The sequence below is a fragment of the Panthera leo genome, chromosome C1 (genome assembly GCF_018350215.1).
Source record: "Panthera leo isolate Ple1 chromosome C1, P.leo_Ple1_pat1.1, whole genome shotgun sequence".
Lineage (NCBI taxonomy): Eukaryota > Metazoa > Chordata > Mammalia > Carnivora > Felidae > Panthera > Panthera leo.
In genome coordinates this window covers 35,934,832-35,958,311 of record NC_056686.1, presented here as the reverse complement: position 1 = coordinate 35,958,311, position 23,480 = coordinate 35,934,832, and the positions used below count along the sequence as shown (strand labels likewise).

The 23,480-nt window shown below is 38.9% G+C and overlaps 1 protein-coding gene across 4 annotated transcripts in view; it reads left to right on the top strand.

Moving 5' to 3' along the window:
• Positions 1-1,270: 1,270 nt before the first annotated feature.
• The window catches only part of LOC122226934 (intracisternal A particle-promoted polypeptide), a 30,060-nt gene continuing 7,850 nt past the window's right edge, over positions 1,271-23,480 (top strand). For 2 of the 4 annotated variants that reach the window (XM_042950951.1, XM_042950948.1), the window contains exons 1-5: positions 1,340-1,844; positions 4,759-5,100; positions 9,918-10,349; positions 16,600-16,755; positions 18,404-18,571. In XM_042950951.1, the coding sequence (XP_042806885.1) occupies positions 4,809-5,100; positions 9,918-10,349; positions 16,600-16,755; positions 18,404-18,571 (1,048 nt within the window). In that variant the 5' untranslated portion in view covers positions 1,340-1,844; positions 4,759-4,808. The other 2 variants (XM_042950949.1, XM_042950950.1) reach the window with 2 other exon arrangements.

Below are 23,480 nucleotides of genomic sequence, written 5' to 3'. Positions count from 1 at the left end.
ACCCCTTCCCCAGTATGTCACTCTATCCTCTTATCCTTCTTTATCCTCTTCGTAACACTTATCATCTCCTGATATATCATATATTTATTCACTTACTTGTTGATTTTCTGTCTCCTCAATCAGAATGTAATCCCACAAGAACAGGTCATTTTTTTGTTCACTGCTATATCAGCACAACCTAAAGTGGCCAATTGTTGGCACTCATTAAGTATTGATTGAATTAAAAAAAGTTTTGGTTGAATCAATGAATAAATGAAGCTCACGCTCATGTCTCCTTTCCCTTTCTTTCTCAGTTTTTCTCAGTAAAAACAGAAAAAAAGTTAGCAGGAGGACTCTCAGCAAACAGTTGACCTCAGCCACAAACTTACCTGGGGCCTTGAGTACATTGGCATGATCTGAACAAGTTTTGTGGGGCTTTTAAGAATGACTTTCAGAGTCACCTGGGTGGCTCAGTCGGTTGAGCGACGACTCTTGGTTTCCGCTCAGGACATGATTTCGTGAGTTCAAACCCCACATTGTACTTGCTGCTGTCAGCACAGAGCCCGCTTCAGACCTTCTGTCTACCTCTCTCTGCCCTTTCCCTGCTTGCGCGCTCTCAAAAATAAATAAATCCTAAAAAGAAAAAAAAAAAAAAAAAGAGAAGATCGACTTTCACGAATGTAACATATTGTGAGGTTCAACCGTGAAAAGAACTAGATGTTTTGAGTTCTCCCCTCAAAGTAGGCATCCATCTACAATGCCCGGCTCAAAGAGGCAAACTTAGAAAATGATTTGAGTGAATGGTAAAGAATAAAGAGAAGATAGAAATACCGTATCATGTTGTACACCTGAAACTAATATGATGTTATATATCAATTACATCTCAATTTAAAAAAAGAGAAGCACAGCGTGGGGGGGGGGGGGTTGGGGGCAGGGAGGGTTGTCTCAGTCCTTCCTTAACACTGAGGTTTGCTGTATGTGTGGGACGCCACAAGGATGGAGAGTAGGTGAAATGGCACTGTCGAAAGGGCCAGCGCCAACACGCAGGAGCTTGGGCTTGCAGCAGGGCAGTTCGCCAGCGGGGAATCCAGCACCCGCCCTAAGCCAGAGCCCCGTTGTCCCTGGAGCCGCCGCTACTCGCGAGCGGAAAAACACTGCGCACGCGCAGGCCCGGCGAGAGGCACCCTCCAGTGGGCCTGGCCTCGCCTCCAGCTCTGCGCTGACCGCACTTCCCAGTCACCTCTGCCTCTTTGGCCCTGCTGTTTCCCCCCGCCCTCTCCGCGCCGGCGCTGGCGCCGGTAGCGACTGCGCGCGCAGAGCCTGAGCAGGCGCCGGCGGGAAGGGGAAGAGGCGGGTAAGAACGGCCTGCGTCCGGGTGCGACCATGACAGGGTTGGGAATGTCCTCTTCGGCTCTCACAGCTCTTGGGACCCCTAAGGAGGGGAGCCTCTAGAACCGGTTCCTAATGCAGCTCAGGCGTGCCTCTGATAGTCGAAATGTTTCCGCCCTCACCTTTCGTTAGGTCTGGTCCGCTCCGCTCCTGCGTCTCCTTTCCCCACCCCCACCGGGGAATCCTCAGGCCCCTAGCCTGTCCGCTAGCCCCAGACAAGTCTCACTTGCCTTACCCGCCATTTAGGTAGTGCCCAGTGTTTATCTGCTTGTAGTGTCGCGGTAGCTGTGACTCTCCAGGTCCCCAATTCAAACACACAAAGAGCCTCGTTTTTTTGACGCTTGCTGTTTCTGACACCCTTTGCTGAAGGAGCTTCCCGATGCTCTCAGCAATGAAGTCAAGGCCACCAGACAGATCTTCTTTACTTCCGAGCATCTCCATCTAATTATCTGCCTTTCATGGTTTGGTTTCTTGAGGTACGTCCTTTACATCCATATGCAGTTTCCCGGAGTTAATGTGCTTTCCTTTTGGAAGTACGCGTGTGCTGCCGTTTGGAATGAAGTTCTTCACTGGCAGTGGGGTAGTATCAGCAGTTACTAAGAAGCATGGTAATATTAGAATTTCTGCTGTCGGCTACCAGAGTGGATGGATATTCAGTGAACCCTCTTTTTTTGTAGCAGGGGGCAGCATTTTAGCTCAGTGGCAGTGCTTGATGCCTTGAAGTTGGGGTCAGAGGAAGATACCTTGTAATTAAGCCACTGGGGTCCAAAATCTGCTGACTGGAAGAAATCTAAAGCAAAAAAAAAAAAAAAAAAAAAAAGCCTAACAGCCATGTCATGTTTAATAATATCTGCAGGTCAAATTTCTATGTAGAGACAAATGCACTGTTTGCTTTTATATGCCAGCTAAATGTAATATGTTGACATTCTGTAAATGCTGATGTGAAGTTTTAGCAGCTGACTTGGAACCTCTTAATCAAATTTCTGAATTCCTAGATAATCATGATAATCAGCTTAGTTAGTTTTACTTTGATAAATTTGACTGATTGCTATAAACTTAACCACTTTTTTTCTAACATCAGCCCACACCTTTCTGTCAGTCTTATTACTAATTCCCTTTGGTGCCTAAATTACAAAACCTTAGTCATCTTAGATTTCCCCTGTGCTTTATCTCCAGATGTCTTATATTACTGAATCTCAGTAGGCTTCTTTATTCAAAAAGTAAGTTGGATTTATCCCTTGATTCTCATTATTGAAGCTGTAAAGCTGTTTTCAAGGACTTTGCTGCCTCTCAGTTCATCCCTTGGAAGGTTTGTATAACAGTTCTGAAACATGATTGTTGTCATGTTTACTCTTGAGCCTATAAAGGCTCATGTCTACATTTCTGCACTTGAGTTTCAAAGCCTTTTTTCTCTATAACCTGGCCTAGTAATTCCTGTGCATGTGATATGGTGGGAAAAGGCCAGGATTTAGAGTAAAAAGACTTAGATTCAAATATTGAGAGTATTGTTATACTAACACTGTGTCCTTGGGAAACCTTTTCAGTTTCCTTCTCTCTCACTTCAAAAAAAATTTTTTTAATGTTTATTTATTTTTGGGAGAGAGAGAGAGAATGTGAGGTGGAGAGAGGCAGAGAGAGAAAGAGACACAGAATCTGAAGCAGGCTCCATGCTTCGAGCTGTCAGCACAGAGCCCAACGCCAGGCCCGAACTCATGCTGTGAGATCATGGCCTGAGTCAATGTCAGAAGCCCAACCAACTAAGCCACCCAGGTGCCCCTTTATCTCTCACTTCAAATAACAGTATCTTATTTTTTTTATTATTTTTTTTTAATGTTTATTTATTTTTGAGAGAGAGAGAGTGTGTGAGCAGGGGAGGAGCGGAGAGGGAGGGAGACACAGAATCTGAAGCAGGCTCCAGGCTCTGAGCTGTCAGCACAGAGCCTGATGCAGGGCTTGAATTCATAAGCGGTGAGATCATGACCTGAGCAGAAGTCGGATGCCCAACCGACTCAGCCACTCAGGCACCCCTCAAATAAAAGTATCTTTTCTTCTAGACTCTTAATTATTGTGAGAATTACAATTGGCAGAATGTGTGGAATAATTATCATAGTTAAACAAATAAAAACAACCTAAGCTATTGTTATTTCTCATTGTATTCATTTCATAAACAATTGAAAACCTCATATATGTTAGATACTGGCGCTACTGCTATGAAAGATAGTCTGTTCCTTTAAGGGGCTGTCTTTCAGGGAGCTTTCAGAGAACATATGTATCTATAGGGAGTAGGGTGGTAGTGTCTGACAAGGTAAAGTGTGATATAGGCTGTAAAATAGGTAAGCTTAGGGTGAGCACCAAATCCAGAGGAGAGAGGAACAGGGATGGTTCTGCAGGAAATTATGTTTGAACAGAGTCTTGAATTATAGCAAAGATCCAAAAGGAAAAGGTGAGGAAGGATGCCTTGAAAGAGACACTTTTAGAGAACTGCAAATTGTTAGGTTTTGTTGGGGTATTAAGTTCAAATAGGAGTATGGGAAATAGGACTGGACAGGTAGAGGTGAGATTTGAAGGGCTTTGTGTGCTCAGAGAAATGTGTAAATTGAAGGATTATAAGTAAACAGTTGGCCTGATCACTTTTTTTTTTTTTTTAATGTTTATTTTTTGAGAGCTAGAGCACGAGCAGGGGAGGGGCAGAGAGAGGTAGACGGAGGATCCAAAGAGGACTCGGTGATGACAGCAGCGAAATCGGTTGCTCAACCAACTGAGGCACTCCCACAATTGGTTTTTGAAAATTTGTTCTGGCTAGAGTATGTTCTTCCCTTACTACAGTATACAAAAACTTATGCCTTTGTGCCTTATTTTCTTTACTTCACCCAGAAGGGCTTATTTCCTGTCTTCATATGTTAATCTTTATCGTTCAGGTCCCATTTCTTTCTTTCTTTTTTTTTTTTTTTTAACGTTTATTTATTTTTGAGAGACAGAGTGTTAGTGGAGGAGGGGCAAAGAGAGAGGGAGACGCAGAATCCGAAGCAGGGTCCAGGCTCTGAGCTGTCAGCACAGAGCCCAATGCAGGTCTTGAACCCACAGACCACGAGATCATGACCTGAGTCAAAGTCGGACACTTAACCTGACTGAGCCACCGAGGCACCCCTCTCAGGTCCTATTTCTGCTGTAAAGCGTCCTCAAATTATTTTAGGCCCCATTACTTATTCCCTTCTTTGAAACCCTATTAAGAAAGTATCACATAGTTTAGTCCTTATTTGTTTCATGTGTGTTTTATGTCCCTAACTAGATCATAAGCTTCTTGAACATGGTCAATGTTTGATATGTGTATGAATAGAAGACATGTTAAGCACAAAAATATGTTGTCTGGTCTCCTATTTTGTTTTTCAGGATAGGACCAGATTATGGGCAACAGTTCTTTTAATTAATCTGTCATCATCATGGCTAATGAGGACTGTCCCAAGGCTGGTGATAGTCCTTTTTCATCGGATAAACATGCCCAACTCATCTTGGCCCAGATCAATAAAATGAGGAATGGAGAGCATTTCTGTGATGTGCAGCTGCAAGTTGGGAAGGAAACTTTTAAAGTTCATCGGCTGGTGCTGGCTGCCAGTAGCCCTTACTTTGCAGCTTTGTTTACTGGAGGAATGAAAGAGTCCTCAAAAGATGTTGTACAGATTCTAGGAATTGAAGCTGGAATCTTTCAAATACTTCTAGATTTCATATATACAGGTATGTCAAGTGAGCATTTACCTTTGAGTGAAGAGTGGTGTAATCACTCAGGTATTGCAATGGGAATATAAATAAGTTAATACAATTTATATGGAAAGTAATTTAACAATACGCTATCATCAGTGTTTGAAAGGTTTCTATCTTTTGACCCAGTATTCCTTTTCTAGGAATCATAAGTAATCAGTTAGTGCTGCAGGCAAATGTTTATGTACCAGGATGTTTATTGTAGCATTATTTACAATAATATATAATTGAATACAATCTAATTGTCCCTCAGGATATATGATTAAATAAATCATGGCACATGTATATATCATGGAATATTTTTTAGATTTTTCAGTTATGTTATGGAAGAGTGTTTACAATATATAAAATGAAAAAAAAATTGGATATAAATACTTCTCTAGTTTTGTAAAGGAAAAAATTATTTGTATTTGCGCACAGGAAAAAGACCAGAGTGTTGATAAGTATTTATCTCTGGATGATGGAATATGGATGATCCTTATTTTCCCCTCTTTTTCCGTTTTTTTTCTGATTTACAATCAGGATGTATATATTTTATTTAAAACTTTTATTTTTAAAATGTTTTTGAAGAGTTTTAATGACGTTAGAAAATGCACACAAAAACTATGAAGTTTAAGTTTTATATGATAGGTAACATAAATATACATGGGAAAAAAGATTAAAAAGAAATGCACTGAAGTGTTAATACAGTGTATGTCTGTGGGAAAATGTCATTTTCATTTTTATACTTTTATGCCTTAAGGTTTTTTTCTGTGGTGAATATATATTACTTTTATAATTAGAAAACATGTTTGAAAATAAAGACTGTGTTTGGTCATCATGCTTAAAGGACTACTTGATGGGAGATAATTATGTGATCTGATAAAATATTGTTTATTTAACACATGGTATTTAAGCCTGGAAAATGACAAAAGGTCATTTCTTTGTGTTCTTCATATTGCTTTTTGGAAGATATCAGAAAATAACTCTTAAATTGGAGATTATAAAAACTATCTTTTAAAAAAAATGTTTTTTAATGTTTATTTATTTCTGAGACAGAGACAGCATGAGTGAGGGAGAGGCAGAGAGAGAGGGAGACACAGAATGTGAAGCAGGCTCCAGGCTCCCAGCTGTCAGCACAGAGCCCAACGCGGGGCTCCAACTCACAGACCGCGAGATCATGACCTGAGCTGAAGTCGGACGCTCAACCTACTGAGTCACCCAGGCGCCCCTAAAAATTACTATCTTTAATGCAGCCCTGTCTATTGGCTAATGTACAAATTAGCGTTGAAGGATTTTTTTTACCTTTTCTAAATGATTTGTGTGAGCTGAAAACTGTTTCATAAATGCCCCTGCTTCTTTTATTTCCAAAATGTAATTAACACAGATTAATCTGATGGAATTAGTGAACTACATAAAAACAGAAGCAATACTACAAAGTGTCTATTCTGCCTCTGTTTAAGGGTAGCAACAAGAGATACTTATTGAAAGACAATGTTCCCGGTACTATCATCATATTGTTGGTGATTAGCACTTCCATCAAATAGATAAAAAGTAGTAAAACCCAGGGGCGCCTGGGTGGCTCAGTCGGTTGAACATCTGACTTTGGCTCAGGTCATGATCTCACCACTTGTGGGTTCGAGCCCTGCATCGGGCTCTGTACTGACAGCGCGGAGCCTGGAGCCTGCTTTGGATTCTGTGTCCCACTCTCTCTCTGCCCCTCCCTCGCTCATGCTCTGTCTCTCTCTCTCTCTCAAGAATAAATAAAACATTAAAAAAAAAGGTAGCAAAACCCAGAGAAATAAATAGTACTGAGCATATTTGGGAGAAACAACATTCTAGAATACTGAAATTTAAGGTTAAAATAGTTAAGAATAGCATTTGGCTACTAATAGAAGATATAAAGTGGCTTAACAAGATAGAAATTTATTTTTCCACAAAAGTGAATTCATAGTAGGCATTCCAAGGATGGCAGGGTGGTTTCATGATGTCATTAGCATCCTATTATTTTCCCAACATTTCGCTCTACCATCTATGGCTTGTAGCTTCTAATCTCGTATCGCTGAACTCCAGCCAGTGGAAGGAGGAAGGGGAAAAGGCAGAAGGGCCTGCTAGCTAAGTCTATGCTCTTTTTAACTTTTGCTGTTAGCCCTACCCAGTAACTGCTGCATATATCCCATTGGCCAAATAGTAAATAACTCATCCCTATCTGTAAGGGAGACTAAGAAATGTAATTTGCAGCAGAGCACAATTACCACCCACAGCAAAATCAAGGTTCTCTTAGTAAAGGATGAAAAGAAAATGGATATTGAGTATTTATTGGACAGGGAACTTTGCAGTCTTTGATATAATTTGTTCTTAAAAAACATGTTCTTTCACTGCAATAGCATTTCCTTTTGGGGGGATGTGGGCACAGCAAAACCTGTTATTCTATTGATCTCTCCTTTGGATTTATCTATACATTCTTCTTTTTTTTTTTTTTACTCCTTATTTATTTTTGAGAGAGAGACAGAGTGTGATCAGGGAGACACAGTATCTGAATATCTGAAGCTCTGAGCTGTCAGCACAGAGCCTGACGCGGGGCTTTAACCCACAAACTGTGAGATCATGATCTGAGCAGAAGTCGGATGCTCAACTGACTGAGCCACCCAGGCGCCCCTATCTATACATTCTTTATTAACCATTCCCAGTTCTAACAGATCTTAACAGATTTTTCTCACATTAGATTTTTATATACTTCACTTAAAATCAAATAACCTGGGTTTGTGATCTAGTTCTGTCACTAATTAGCTATTTGATACAAGGCATTTCCATTTCTTTAGTCAATCATTCATTCTTTCAACAGATATTTATGAATACTTTTTTAAAGGTAAGCTCTATGCCCAATGTGGGGCTTGAGCTCACAACCCCCGAGATCAAGAGTTGTATGCTCTACTGACTGAACCTGCCAGGCGCTCCACATGAATACTTTTTGTGAGCTAAGCACTTGGGATATGATAGTACACCAGATAGGCAGAGCCTTTGCCTTCACAGAGCTTTGTAGATAGTGCAGTTAGGTACTTACAAATTTGAAATCAGCTTGTGAGAACCTCATTTTCCTTAGCTGTTAAGTGGGGATAGCATTTCATAATTCATGTGAAGGTTAAGTGAGATAAATTTTAATAAATGTAAAAGTGCTTTTTGTAAGCTATAAAGCCTTATTAAGTTATAGGGCATTCTTTGTATTGCTCTCAAGTAACTCTTGGCTTTATCCAGTAACAGTCATTCAGTCTTCATAGATCACAACCCATAATCTTACCTTGTCCAAATTTGTAGTGAATTCTCATTTCGTTCAACTAAGTCTTACCTCCATTTTCTCTGCAGCCACTACCATTTGCTCCCATGGTGGATTCCATTTCTTATACTTTCAGAAATCCCCGTTTGCATTCGACAAGCCATATTCTTCCTCTTACCATAATCTCTTTGGCCATTCATTTATTTAAGACAAATTTTTTGAACACCTGTGGGTGCTAGGCATTGAGAATACAGAAGGGACAAACCTTCCCCCCAACAGACTTTATAAATCTTATTGGGAATACAAACTTTAGATAAATAGTTTAGTGGAGTGAATATCATAAAGGGGATGAAGGGCAAGTATAAGATTGAATTGAGAGTTTATTCTTATCGGGTAGGAGAATTACAGTGTTTTTTTTCCCCCTTCTAAATATAATTGACTATTTGGTATTCTCTCAAAGTCACATATGTAAATATATGAAAGTGAAGCCATCTAGAAAGAGAGTGGTATACATAGTTACTAAATGTTAAGTATTTAAAACTTCTCATATGTTATAGACTCCTGATTATACCTAGTATTAAAAATTAATGTTTTTATGGCACTTTATCATAATTGAAGATGGAGACCCTGCGTTACTCACCCCAGTGCCTTAGTAAATGTTAGATGCATTATGTTAAACAGCCTTATGTTAAAAGCATGGACTTTGAGGGGCGCCTGGGTGGCTCAGTCGGTTGGGCGGCCGACTTCAGCTCAGGTCATGATCTCACGGTCCCTGAGGGCTGTGAGTTCGAGCCCCGCGTCGGGCTCTGTGCTGACAGCTCAGAGCCTGGAGCCTGTTTCGGACTCTGTGTCTCCCTCTCTCTGACCCTCCCCTGTTCATGCTCTGTCTCTCTCTGTCTCAAAAATAAATAAATGTTAAAAAAAAAAATTAAAAAAAAAAAGCATGGACTTTGATAGCAATCCTTACCCTCAATCACTTGATCATGTGACTTGGTGACAAATTATTTAAAGCTTTTGATTCTGTTTTGATAGAAAAATAAAAAAATAATATCTATTATATGGGGTTGTGGTGACAGTTAAATGAATGTCTAAAACAATTAATGTGTCTATCCATTGTAAGTGTTCCATAAATGTTAATTATCATCATTTAGTTTTCTGCTCTTTCTACAAATCCTTTGTTGCTTTTTTTTTAAATTACTTTAAAAAATTTATTTTTAAGGTTTATTTATTTTTGAAAGAGAGAGAGAGAGAGAGTGAGAAAGAGTGCGAGCAGGGAAGGGGCAGAGAGAGAGGGAGGTACAGAATCCGAAGCAGGCTCCAGGCTCTGAGCTGCTATGAGACCATGACCTGAGCTGAAGTCAGATGCTTACCCAACTGAGCCACCCAGGCACCCTGTTGCTTTTTACTTAGCATCTATCAACTCTGCAAACACTAAGCTATCAGTTAATATATTAAATTATATTAAATAAATAATGCTTTTTGACCATAAGTCAAATGTTTGTTTTATTTTTTTGGTTAATTTGTCTCCCTACTTCCCTAGGTATAGTGAACATAGGCGTGAATAATGTCCAGGAGTTGATTGTTGCAGCAGACATGCTACAGTTGACTGAAGTTGTTAATCTTTGCTGTGAATTTCTGAAAGGACAAATTGATCCACTGAACTGCATTGGGATCTTTCAGTTCTCTGAGCAAATTGCCTGCCATGATCTTTTGGAATTCACAGAAAACTACATTCATGTCCATTTCTTGGAGGTTCACAGTGGGGAAGAGTTCCTGGCACTTACAAAAGATCAACTGATCAAAATTTTGCGAAGCGAAGAGCTTAGTATTGAGGATGAATATCAGGTCTTCTTAGCTGCAATGCAATGGATTCTGAAGGATCTGGGAAAAAGAAGAAAATATGTGGTGGAAGTGCTAGAACCAATTCGATTCCCTTTATTACCTCCTCAGAGGCTTTTAAAGTATATTGAAGGTAATTTTTTTGTTGCTTGTCAAATGAGTCAATATCCAGTGGCTTTTTCTGTTGAAATGTGATAATGTTTTCATTTTTCAGTCCAACAGCAGACATTTATTGAATGATTACTATATGCAAGATACAACTTTTGTGTTTTGTGGATAGTGGTATTCAGTATTTGTAGCCATTATTTTAATCAAACCTTTACATACCTTTCTTGAGATTAAATACTAAGGGAGATTAGAGGTATAAATAAAATCAGTGACAGAGCTAAAATACCACTGCTGTTTTTGGTAATACTGATTATATTTCAGTGTAAGATAAATTCAGCAAAACCTGTCATTTGAGGAGAATGCATATGCTAAAAACAAAACCCAAACTCAATAAATCCTGTAAGTCTTCTCTTTATAAAATTAATTTTATATTCACTCATGGGTGGCTCAGTCAATTAATTGTCCGACTCTTGATTTTGGTTCAGGTCATGATCTCATGGTTGTGGGATTGAGCCCTGAGTTGGGCTCCCTGTGGAACCCGCCTGGGATTCTGTCTCCCATTCTCTACCCCTCCCCTGCTTATGCTCTCTCTCTCTCTCTAAGTAAATAAATAAACATTTAAAAAAATAATAAAAATGAATTTTATATTGATACAGTATCATAGCTTCTAAGTAGCCTTTGAATTATCTTTAGGTATGAAACTTTGAAAATACTTTTCATCATAGTATAAAATAGTTTAAATTGTTGTATTAGAAGAATGATAGTATGTATTTAAATTATTCATTAATTAAGATTTTATTTTTAAGTACTCTCTACACCCAATGTGGAGCTTGAGCCCACAACCTTAGTATTAAAAGTTACCTGCCCACTGACTGAACCAGCCAGGCACCCCATATTTAAATTTATTTATTTATTTATTTATTTATTTATTTATTTATTAATGTTTGTTTATTTTTGAAAGAGTACAAGTGGGGGAGAGGCAGAGAAGGAGACAGAGGATCCAAAGTGGACTTGGCACTGAGAGTGGAGAGCCTAATGTAGGACTCAAACTCAAAAACCGTGACCTGAGCCACCCAGGCATCCTAAATTTATTTTTAAAAACTACCTTAGACCTTCGGAATACAAGCTGGTGCAGCCACTCTGGAAAACAGTATGGAGTTTCCTCAAAAAACTAAAAATAGAACTACCCTATGACCCAGCAATTGCACTACTAGGCATTTATCCAAGGGATACAGATGTGCTGTTTCGAAGGGACACATGCACCTCCATGTTTATAGCAGCACTATGAACAATAGCCAAAGTATGGAAAGAGCCCAAATGTCCACTGATGGATGAATGGATAAAAAGGTGGTATGTTTATACAATGGAGTATTACTTGGCAATCAAAAAGAATGAAATCTTGTCATTTGCAACTACGTGGATGGAACTGGAGGGTATTATCCTAAGTGAAATTAGAGAAAGACAAAAATCATATGACTTCACTCCTATGAGGACTTTAAGAGACAAAACAGATGAACATAGGGAAGGGAAACAAAAATAATATAAAAGCAGGGAGGGGGACAAAACAGAAGAGATTCATAAATATGGAGAACAAACTGAGGGTTACTGGAGGGGTTGTGGGAGGGGGGGATGGGCTAAATGAGTAAAGGACATTAAGGAATCTACTCCTGAAATCATTGTTGCACTATATGCTAACTAATTTGGATGTAAATTAAAAAAAAAAAAAAAAAAAGTTAATTCAAAAAAAAAAAAAAAAAACACCTACCTTAGACCTGGTTTTAAGATTTTAAGCTCTTACCCTTGTTGTGCATTGAAATTTTAGGATATGACTGAGTTACAAATGAGCTTCTTTTTTTTTTTTTTTTTTTTTTTTTTTTTTTTTTTTAATTTTTTTAACATTTATTCATTTTTGAGAGACAGGGAGAGACAGAGCCTGAGCAGGGAAGGGGCAGAGAGAGGGAGACACAGAATCTGAAGCAGGCTCCAGGCTCTGTCTGAGCTGTCAGCACAGAGCCTGATGCAGGGCTTGAACTTATGAACTGTAAGATCATGACCTGAGTGCAAGTTGGATGCTCAACTGACTGAGCCACCCAGGCACCCCGCAAATGAGCTTCTTATGAATTAAATACACCGCTAGCATTAAAGGTATAATTCTGTGAAAAAATTATATTTAATATGGGGGTGCCCGGCTGGCTCAGTCGGTTAGGCCTGTGACCTGATTTCAGCTCAGGTCATAATCTCAAGGCTCATGAGTTTGAGCCCTGCATCAGACTCCCCACTGACAGTGCAGAGGAACCTGCTTGGGATTCTCTCTCCCTCTCCCTCTCTCTCCCCCTCCCCATTTGTGCTCTCTCAAAATAAATAAGTAAACTTAAAAAAAAGAAAAAAATTATACTTAATGTGGATTTTTAGTTTTTTTCTACTCTTAACAGTGTTAACAGAATTTTGTAGGTTTTTCTGAATGTTATCTTTTATTAATACACATATATTACTCAATCAGTTCTCATTATTCACAGTCATTATGCTCTGTAAAGTTGCCACAAACTTTGAATTGGCAGATACTGAAACATTGTTCCTAGGGGAAATACTGGGTAAGTTCTTACTCTGGTCGCAATATTTTTGCCAGATGATCAATACATAACCTTGTTTTATGTGTGTGTCTATCAGAAGCACCTTATTTAATTTATATACTTGATTCATTAATGTTGAACTCATGGCCAACAGCACTATAACTCATGCCTGAATGAAACCTATCCAATACATGTATTAATTCCATAAGGTATATCACAGGCTTCCTGCAATTAGGAACACTAGACAGCACTTCAAAAGTAGGCGTGGGGTCATTTTTAACAATGAAGTCAACAAAGCACAAAAATGTGAAAAGCATGGCACTAAAGAGACCGTGAAAAGGACATTTGTTTATAGTATGAGAGCTGAAATAAGAGGCAAAGCATCACCTTGTTCAGTTCTCACCTGGAAACATGCATGTCAGGTGATTCATACTTTTTGCCACTCTGTGGCATATCTGTGAATGACTAGAAAAGCTCTGTGAGTTTTAATTTGGGTTATAAATGCATTTTAGTGAGTACATGTATTCCCAAATAAGGAGTCCACAAATAATGAAGACTGACTGTATTTAAATGCTAAAAAAGAAAAGAGAAATTATCCAGACACATTTCTGTGGAATCATGAGAATTTAGGAATAGGGCAAAAGCTTTCCCCTGCTCTCTCTCTCTCAAATATTTAAAAAAGAGAGGGGGGCGCTTGGGTGGCTCAGTCACTTAAGCATCCAATCTTGGTTTCAGCTCAGGTCATGATCCCCCAGTTCATGGGTTCAAGCCCTGCATCGGGCTCAACGCTGAGAGTGCAGAGCCTGGTTGGGATTCTCTCTCTCTTTCTCTCTCTCTAGCTCTCTACTTTAAAAAAAAAAAAAAAAAAAAAGGAAAGAAAAGAATGAAGTTCTTTTGGGGCACCTGTGTGGCTCAGTCAGTTAAGTGTCTGACTTCTGCTCAGGTCATGATCTCATGGTTTGTGAGTTTGAGCCCCGTGTCGGGCTCTTTGCTGACAGCCCAGAGCCTGGGGCCTGACTTGGATTCTGTGTGTCCCTCTCTGTCTGTCCCTCCCCTGCTCTCACTCTGTCATGCTTTCTCTCAAAAATAAATAAAAACAGGGGCGCCCGGGTGGCTCAGTCGGTTAAGCGCCCAACTTCGGCTCAGGTCGTAATCTCGCGGTCCGTGAGTTCGAGCCCCGCGTCGGGCTCTGTGCTGACAGCTCAGAGCCTGGAGCCTGCTTCTGATTCTGTGTCTCCCTCTCTCTCTGACCCTCCCCCCATTCATGCTCTGTCTCTGTCTCAAAAATAAATAAACGTTAATAAATAAATAAATAAATACATTAAAAAAAAAAAAGGGCTGGACTCTCAACCAACTGAGCCACCCAGGTACCCCAAGCTTTTTTTTTTTTTAAATAGGGTCTCTATATTTTTTTTAATGTTTACTTATGTATTTTGAGAGAGAGAGAGAGAGACAGAGAGACAGTATGCATGTGGGGGAGGGGCAGAGAGAGGGTGAGAGAGAGAATCCCAAGCAGGCTCCGCACTGTCAGTGCAGAGCCTGAGGCAGGGCTTGATCCCACGAACTGTGGGTTTATAACCTGAGCCAAAGTGAAGAGTCAGATGCTTAACCAACCAGATGCTTAGCCACCCCAATTAGGCACCCCAATGGGATCTATATTCTTAAGTAATTCTATCCTATGAAGCATTTATGGCAAGTCTGTTTCTGTTTTTGGCTAATGTTTTCTTCCAGACTGAATTCTTCAATCTCCTTCTTTTCTCTTTCCTGGGATATATTTTATTTATTTAGTTTTTAATTTTTATTTTATTTTTTAATATAATGTTTCTTTTTGAGAGAGAGTAAGAGAGAGAGAGACCGAGTATGAGCAGGGTAGGGGCAGAGAGAGAGGGAGACACAGAATCCAAGGCAGGCTCCAGGCTGTGAGCTGTCAGCACAGAGCCTGATGCAGGACTCCAACTCACAAACCACGAGATCATGACTTGAGCCGAAGTTGGATGCTTAACAGACTGAGCCACCCAGGCGCCCTCCTGGGATATATTTTAATAGTTGAATTGTTATTTCTTGATCTATTGCTCAACATGAGATCTATGCATAACATGAGAAACTTTGTTTAAACCAGTTTAGCTCTGATAATGTAAGAGTTAATTCTCCTTGACACCTTTTTTGCCTACTAATGTAACTAGTTTGTTTCTTACATCTAAAATTTGAGGACTGTGTTGTATTTTGGCCACTTCTTTCTGTTGAGAACTGTGTTGTATTTTGGCCACTTCTTTCTAACCAAAGGTATGATGGTGGTAGAAGAACAGAGATCTGCTAAGGCTTAGATATTTGATTAAGGACCTGGGCTCTGAGCTCTCTCTCAAATCCAATTATTGATCTTGCGTCAGGGCTTACTTAACCCAGGTAAGGATGTGTCTTACTAGTGTGGACTTTAGCTGGTACTGTGCTCTGTTAGATGGCAAGCTCTGGTGATTCTACATTTACTGATGGCCCTATAAAGGATTTCTTTTTTTTTTTTTTTTTTTTTTTTTTAACGTTTTATTATTAATTTTTGAGAGAGAGAGAATGTGAGCCACGGATATGCAGAGAGAGAGGGGGGCATAGCATCCAAAGAGGGCTCTGTGCTGACAGCAGCGAGCCCAATGAGGGGCTTGAACTTATGAACTATGAGATCATGACCTGAGCCCAAGTTGGATGGTCAACAGACCAAGCCACCCAGGCGCCCAAAGGATTTCTTTTCTTTTCTTTTTTTTTTTTTTTTTAATGTTTTATTATTTATTTTTGAGAGAGACAGACAGAGCACGAATGGGGGAGGGGCATAGAGAGAAGGAAACACAGAATCCAAAGCAGGCTCCAGGCTCTCAGCTGTCAGCACAGAGCCCAGTGCCCAAAAGATCATGACCTGAGCCAAAGTCAGAGGCTTAACCAACTGATCCACCCAGGTGCCCCCCAAAGGATTTCTTTTAATGTTTTTTTCTTTGACTTCTCAGTTCTGCTTTATACCTGCTCATTCTACCTTTCCAAATTAGGCATTAGTGAGAATTCTCAAGATTTCCTTAGTTGACCTTGTTTCCTCAATATTGCTTCTAGGCTTCAAGGCTTGGAGATAGTCCCTTGCTGGCATATTTGGTGCCTTTGTGCAAATTAGAAAATAGTGCCCTTTCACAGGGCAAGATCTTAGAGCTTGCCAAGTGGGACACCGGTTGACTTTTATCCCCACTTCACCTCAGCTAAGGATCCTTGTGCAGGAACAATCTACCCAATCATGCTCAAAGTCTTTTTGAGGAGATGGACCTCGTTCCACTAGAATCTTTTGTTTCTTGCTTTGACTATCATTTTTAAAAGTATATAACATAATTTTATATCTTTTTGTTTTTAAGTTGTAAATGTAGGTATTGGGCTATTTTATTTTTCCATTTTGTTGGATAATTGTGATCCTGTTTCACTTTGCCATCTTTGGAAATCCTAATGCATGTGTTTTCAAATTAGATATAATGAAGCATATTGTTAAAAACAATCTGATTTAGGGAAAGTATATTCTTTAGTAATAATGAGAAAAATAAAATTTGTATTGTAGGAAACAAGCACCATTGCTTGATGATGAGTTTTTATTTTTTGGTATTTGTATTTTATCTTTATAAGAACACGTTTTTTGAATATTATTTAAAAGTTGATTGAAACATTATCTTGTTAAACTTGCTTTAGGAGTGTCCGATTTCAATCTTCGTGTTGCGTTGCAAACACTTTTGAAAGAGTACTGTGAGGTGTGCAAATCTTCCAAAGAGAACAAATTTTGTAATTTTCTGCAGACATCTAAGGTTCGACCTCGGAAGAAAGCAAGAAAGTACCTGTATGCAGTAGGTGAGAACCTTTAAAAAAGTGATACAAATAATCTCTCTTTAGGATTAAAATCTTTCAATATTTTGTTATTTTACACATCAGAATATGCAGGTGTATCAAATAGGCATATTTAATTTCACATATAGACTACAGATTAAGAAATTGTGTAGTATAGTGGATACACATAAGAATAAATAGCTGCTCATTTGACATCTATTATTCTGTGATCTCAGTTGTTGGGTTCTTGGATTGCTCAATTATTGTCAAATAACTGACTTAAGAAATACTACTTTAAAAGTTAAAAATGTGAATTCTAGTGAAAAATAAGGAAAATTTCAAAATTTTTGACTCTTCATGGTATTTTAGATGATTGGGGATTATAGGAACCAGTGGTCTCTAAAGTGTGAGTATACAGGATAATTCACAGTATCAGATGAACATATTAAAACCTCTTTTTTATTTTAAAAAGCATTAAACCTTATTAATATGTGACATATAGAGACAGATTGTCCAGATTTATATACATAATATTTTATATTCACTTTGTAATATGATTTATAATTTGTATGTAATTAGATGTATAATATCATATATGCTATAATATATAAATATATAATTTTTGAATGCATGCTAAAGATTTTTTACTGATGGGATGTGTAGTTAAACAAGGGTTTCAACTCACTTTTTTTTTTTAATTTTTTTAATGTTTATTTATTTTTGAGACAGAGAGAGACAGAGCATGAATGGGGGAATGTCAGAGAGAGAGGTAGACACAGAATCCGAAGCAGGCTCCAGGCTCTGAGCACAGGCTCTGAGCCTCAGCTCAGAGCCCGATGCGGGGCTCAAACCCACAGACTGTGAGATCATGACCTGAGCCAAAGTCGGACGCTCAACCGACTGAGCCACCCAGGCGCCCCTCAACTCACTTTTTTTTAAGTGTATTTATTTTGAGAGAGAGAGAGAAAGCAGGGCAGAGAAAGAGGGAGAGAGAGAATCCCAAGCAGGTTCCACACTGTCAGTGTGTAGAGCCTGATGTGGGGCTCAGACTCATGAACTGTGAGATTGTGACCTGAACCAAAATCAAGAGTCAGTTGTTTGACTGAGCCACCCAGGCACCACTCAACTCACTATTTTTAATTGAAAAAAATGTTAATAGAAGTCATGATGAAAATTCCTAACTAGACAGATAACCAGCTCCTTTTATGTTTTATCTGACATTCTATTAGAACCAAAACCAGGTGGTAGAACACCGTAGTTGACTTCATTGCATTTAAGCCATAATCTTTCAGGACTTGGTGCATATAAGAATAATATATGTATATATGGCAGGCTTTAAAGCACTTATTCCTGGGCGCCTGGGTGGCGCAGTCGGTTAAGCGTCCGACTTCAGCCAGGTCACGATCTCGCGGTCCGTGAGTTCGAGCCCCGCGTCAGGCTCTGGGCTGATGGCTCGGAGCCTGGAGCCTGTTTCCGATTCTGTGTCTCCCTCTCTCTCTGCCCCTCCCCCGTTCATGCTCTGTCTCTCTCTGTCCCAAAAATAAATAAAAAACGTTGAAAAAAAAAAATTTTAAAGCACTTATTCCTTGCTATCAAATAGTTAATTACTTAATGTCTGTCATTTGCATATTTAAATAAAGGATTTGCTGTGTATCTCCTTTCCCTCGTTCAGGTGGATATACTCGGTTGCAGGGGGGTCGTTGGAGTGATAGCAGAGCCCTCAGCTGTGTAGAACGTTTTGACACCTTTAGCCAGTACTGGACCACTGTGTCTTCACTTCATCAGGCTCGATGTGGGCTGGGAGTAGCAGTTCTGGGAGGGATGGTTTACGCTATTGGAGGTAATAATGAAAATGTCTTCTTTCTGTTATTAGTCTCTAGCCATAAGTTGGCTGTATATATGCCTTATGTATATTGTTAGGTACTATGGGGTATACACAGATATGATTGTGTTCCATAAATATTTAATGAATAAATGAATGGAAGAAAGAAAAAGGAAACACAAGATATTGAATGTTTCAGCCCAGAGGGATACTGTGATTTATCACGAGGCAGAATATTTAGTTTGGTTTTAATGAAAAGTTGTTTATAAAATGTGGCAACAGGGGCGCCTAGGTGGCTTAGTCGGTTAAGTGGCCGACTTCGGCTCAGGTCATGATCTCACGGTCTGTGAGTTCGAGCCCCGCGTCGGGCTCTGTGCTGACAGCTCAGAGCCTGGAGCCTGTTTCAGATTCAGTGTCTCCCTCTCTCTCTGCCCTTCCCCTGTTCATGCTCTGTCTCTCTCTGTCTCAAAAATAAATAAATGTTAAAAAAAAATTTTTTTTAAATAAATAAAATAAAATGTGGCACCAAAATTTAGATCAGTGTGATAAAAATTGTTTTAATTTTGAAATTTAATTTCATATATTGGAAGCTGCATTACAAATCTTTTTTTTTTAGATTGGTCTTTTTAAATTTCTATTTATTTATTCATTCATTTATTTATAAAACATTTATTTATTTTTGAGAGAGAGAGGGTGGGGATAGTAGAGGACAGAGAGAGAGAGAGAGAGAGAGAGAGAGAGAGAGAATTGCAAGCAGGATATACGCTTTCAGCAGAGAACCCGAAGTGGGGCTTGAACCCACGAACCGTGAGATCATGACCTGAGCTGACACCAAGAGTTGGATGCTTAACTGACTGAACCACCCAGGTGTCCCTCAAGTTTTTAGTGAAATACCAGTTAGTTAACATACAGTGTAATATTAGTTTCTGGTATAGGATTTATTGATTTAATCCTTACATACCACACTTAGTGCCCATCACAACAAATGCCCTCCTCAATACCCATCATCCATTTAACCCATCCCCCCACCCACCTCCCATTTGGTAACCATCAGTTTGTTCTCTATAGTGAATACAAATAATTTTTAATTAACCAAATTACCTGGAAGTGGGATTTATAAAAACTAAGTCATCTGGACATTGGGATATATGTCTTGATTGAAATCACTGTGTTTTCTAAAACTATTATTATGAATTATAAAATGATTAATAAAATTAAATAAAACAGGTTTCGGGGTGCCTGGATGGCTCAGTCAGTTAAGTGTCCAACTCTTGATTTCAGCTCTGGTAATCTCACAGTTTGTGAGATCGAGTCCTGCTTCAGGCTCTGCACTGACAGCACAGAGCCTGCTTGTGATTCTCTCTCTCCCTCTTTCTCTGCCTCTCCTCTGCTCTCACTCTCCAAATAAATATATAAACATTTTTTTTAAAAAGGCAAATGTTGTTTCCCATCAGAGGAGGAATCTAAAGAGAAATAAATGCTAACACTTTTAGATCAATATTTACTTCTGGCTAATTTGTCTTTATAGCAACAAGCCTAGGTACGTCATCTCCAATCCTTAGAGCTAGTCTTTATGCTTTATTTCTACAGATTAGTCTAAAACACAAAAAGTTGTATACTGAAAATTTTGTTATTTTTAACTATGATACTGTCAGGTTAAAATGAGAAAGATACAGGGTGTCTGGGTGGCTCAGTTGGTTAAGTGTCCAACTTCAGGTCATGATCTCACAGTTTGTGAGTTCAATCCCCACATCTGACTCTGTGCTGATGGTGCAGAGCCTGCTTAGGATTCTCTCTCTCTCTCTCTCTCTCTCTCTCTCTCTCTCTCTGCTCCTTCCCCCCCCGCTCATGTACGCGCACGCTCTCTCTCTCAAAATAAATAAGTAAACTTTTAAAAAGGTTTAAAAAATAAAAATAAATAAAATGAGAGAGATGTAGAGAATATTTGATTTTTTACTTGTCTTTTGGAGGGAACACAACTGTCCCTTAAAAACAGTTCATTAAATCAATAAATGCCATGGTGGATCCAAAAATCCCGACAAAGAAAAAAAGTTTTAAGCAGTAACTTTCTGTCAGCATAAAGACCGTTATTACATGTAATCTTTGACTAGAACTCTAACAGCTCTTTTTATATACATTTTGGTGATTGTGGATAGTTTCATTGCATGAACTCTTCTGTTTAACCGAGAGTCACAGTGTCCTAGGTGACACTTGCATATATTTGTGTCCCTTCTTGTGATTCCACAGAAATACTTATGGGTACCTTTCAAAAATGCTGTGACTTCACTAATTTATTTTTTACTTATTTATTTATTTGTTTATTATTTTTTTAAGTAGGTTCCACACCCAACGTGGGGCTTGAACTCACGACTCTGAGATCAAGGGCCGCATGTTCTACCAACTTGAGTCAGCCGGGTGTCCCAACTTGGCCTACTATTATTAATGCTAACAACATTGCTGGGGCACCTGGATGGCTCAGTTTGTTAAGCAACCAACTTCGGCTCAGGTCACGATCTCCCAGTCGGTAAGTTCAAGCCCTGCTTGGGGCTCTGTGCTGATAGCTCAGAGCCTACAGCCTGCTTCAGATTCTGTGTCTCCCTCTGTCTTTGCCCCTCCCCTACTCATACTCTGTTTCTCTCTCTCAAAAATAAACATTAAAAAAATGTTTTAATACTATCAACATTGTCATCTTAAGATATTTTGTAATATATAATTTTTTTAAGTTTTTATTTACTCATTTATTTTGAGAGAGACAGAGTCCAAGCGAGCAGGGAGGGGCAGAGAGAGAGGGAAACAGAATCCCAAGAAGGCTCCGCACTGTCCGTGCAGAGCCCTGATGTGGGACTCAACCTCATGAAATCATGAGATTATGACCTGAGCTGAAATCAAGAATTGGACATTTAACTGACTGAGCCACCCAAGCGCCCCCGTAATATGTAATTTTAAAGTAATGTTTATCATTAAAGCACTTCAGGTTTGTGGAAGAAAATTTGGCTGAAATTGAAGCATATGAAAAAATAAAAATCACACATACTCTAATCATGCCACCCAGAGATAATCAGAATATTTGGTTTATTCTAGATATATACATATCTGGCTTAATATTCTAAATATTATTTGTAAAAATTAAGATATAATTTACATACCATAAAATCCACCATTTGAAGTATACAGTTCAGTGATTTTTAGCATATTCACAAAGTTGTGCAACCATTATCACTAATTCCAAACATTTTTATCACCGCAAAAAGCTGTTCTTATTATTTAGAAAGATTTTTGTATCAGTCCAGAGAATTATTTACGAGCCATGTTCCCAGACTCCAGTCAAGGGTCAATCTGGCAAGCAGGACTTTCTAAGGATGGGCAGTCTCAGGCCTGCTGTGCTGATTCTTTTCTGCACAGTAGTTTTGTAGCATTCAGGATTCTAGGCCCTCCTAAAGTTATATGTGCTGCAAATACCTTTTGCTACTCTACTCCTTTATCTTTCACTCTCCTTATGGTAGCTTTTTTTCTTTATGATATCTTTTGATAAACAGATGGTTTTCATTTTAATGTAGCCAACTCCAACTCTATTATTTTTTCCCCTTTATGGTTAATGTTTCTTGTATTTTTTATTTTTAAATGTTTATTTTTTGAGAGAGGGAGGAGGTGCAGAGAGAGAGGGAGACAGAGGATCTGAAGCAGGCTCCATGCTGACAGCAGAGAGCCCACGGCGAGGCTTAAATTCATGAACTGTGAGATCATGACCTGAGCCGAAGTTGAGTTAACCAGCTGAGCCACCCAGACACCTCTCTTGTATCTTTGTAGAGAAATCCTCCCCTACTCCAAAGTCATAAGGTTATATATACCTTTATTGTTTCTTAAATTTTTAGTTATGTCATTTACATGTATATCTGTAATCCACCTGGAACTGAGTTTTTATAGACAGTATGAGTAGCCAACCAGTTTCATTTTTTCCCTTATATATATAGTCAATTATTCCAGCATAAAAGGCTTTTGTTTCCCCACTGCTGTGCAGTGCAAACTCTTTCACATATCAAGTAATTATACATGTGTGTATCTGTTTCTAGAATTTCATTTCTGTTCTGTTTTGACTTTCTGTGTATCCCTATCTTAATTACTATAGCTCTATTTTAAGTCTTATAAGTTTATCTGACAGGACAGTTTCTTTCATTATTCTCGTGTGGGAGTGCTTGGCTATTCTAGGCCCTTTGTACTTCCATATAAATTTTAGTATCAGTTCCTCAAATCTGTTTGTTTGTTTTTTTGTCAATTCTGTTTTTAAAAATAATGTATGATTCCACTTATATGAGGTACTTAGAGTAGTCAAAATAATAAAAGATGGAAAGTATAATGGTATGCCTGGGGCTAGGGAAGTGGAGAATGGGGAGTTGTTTTTCTTTTTTTTAATGTTTATTTTTGAGAGAGAGAGAGCATGAGTGGGGGAGGGTCAAAGGGAGAGGGGGACACAGAATCCCAGGCAGGCTCCAGGCTTCAAACTATCAGCACAGAGCCTGATGTGGGGCTTGAACCCACAGACCTTGCAATCATGACCTGGGCCTAAGTCAGCCGCTAAGCCTACTGAGCCACCCAAGCGCCCCAGGGAGTTATTGTTTAAATCAGGATAGTGTTTCAGTTTTACAAGATCTAAAGAATTATAGGGATGGATGGTGGTGATGGCTGCACAAAAATGTGAATGTGTTTCACATCACTGAACTCTACACTTAAAAATGGTTAAGATGGTAAATTTTATGTTACTTGTATTTTAGCACAATAAAAAAGAAAGCGTGTTTCAAATTGGGATCACATTAAATCTACAAATCAGTTTGGGGATAATCATCTTTACGTTGACTCTTCTAATTCATGAATGTGATATCTCTTCATTTACTTAGGTATTCCTTAATTTAAAATTTTATCTAGGGGCACC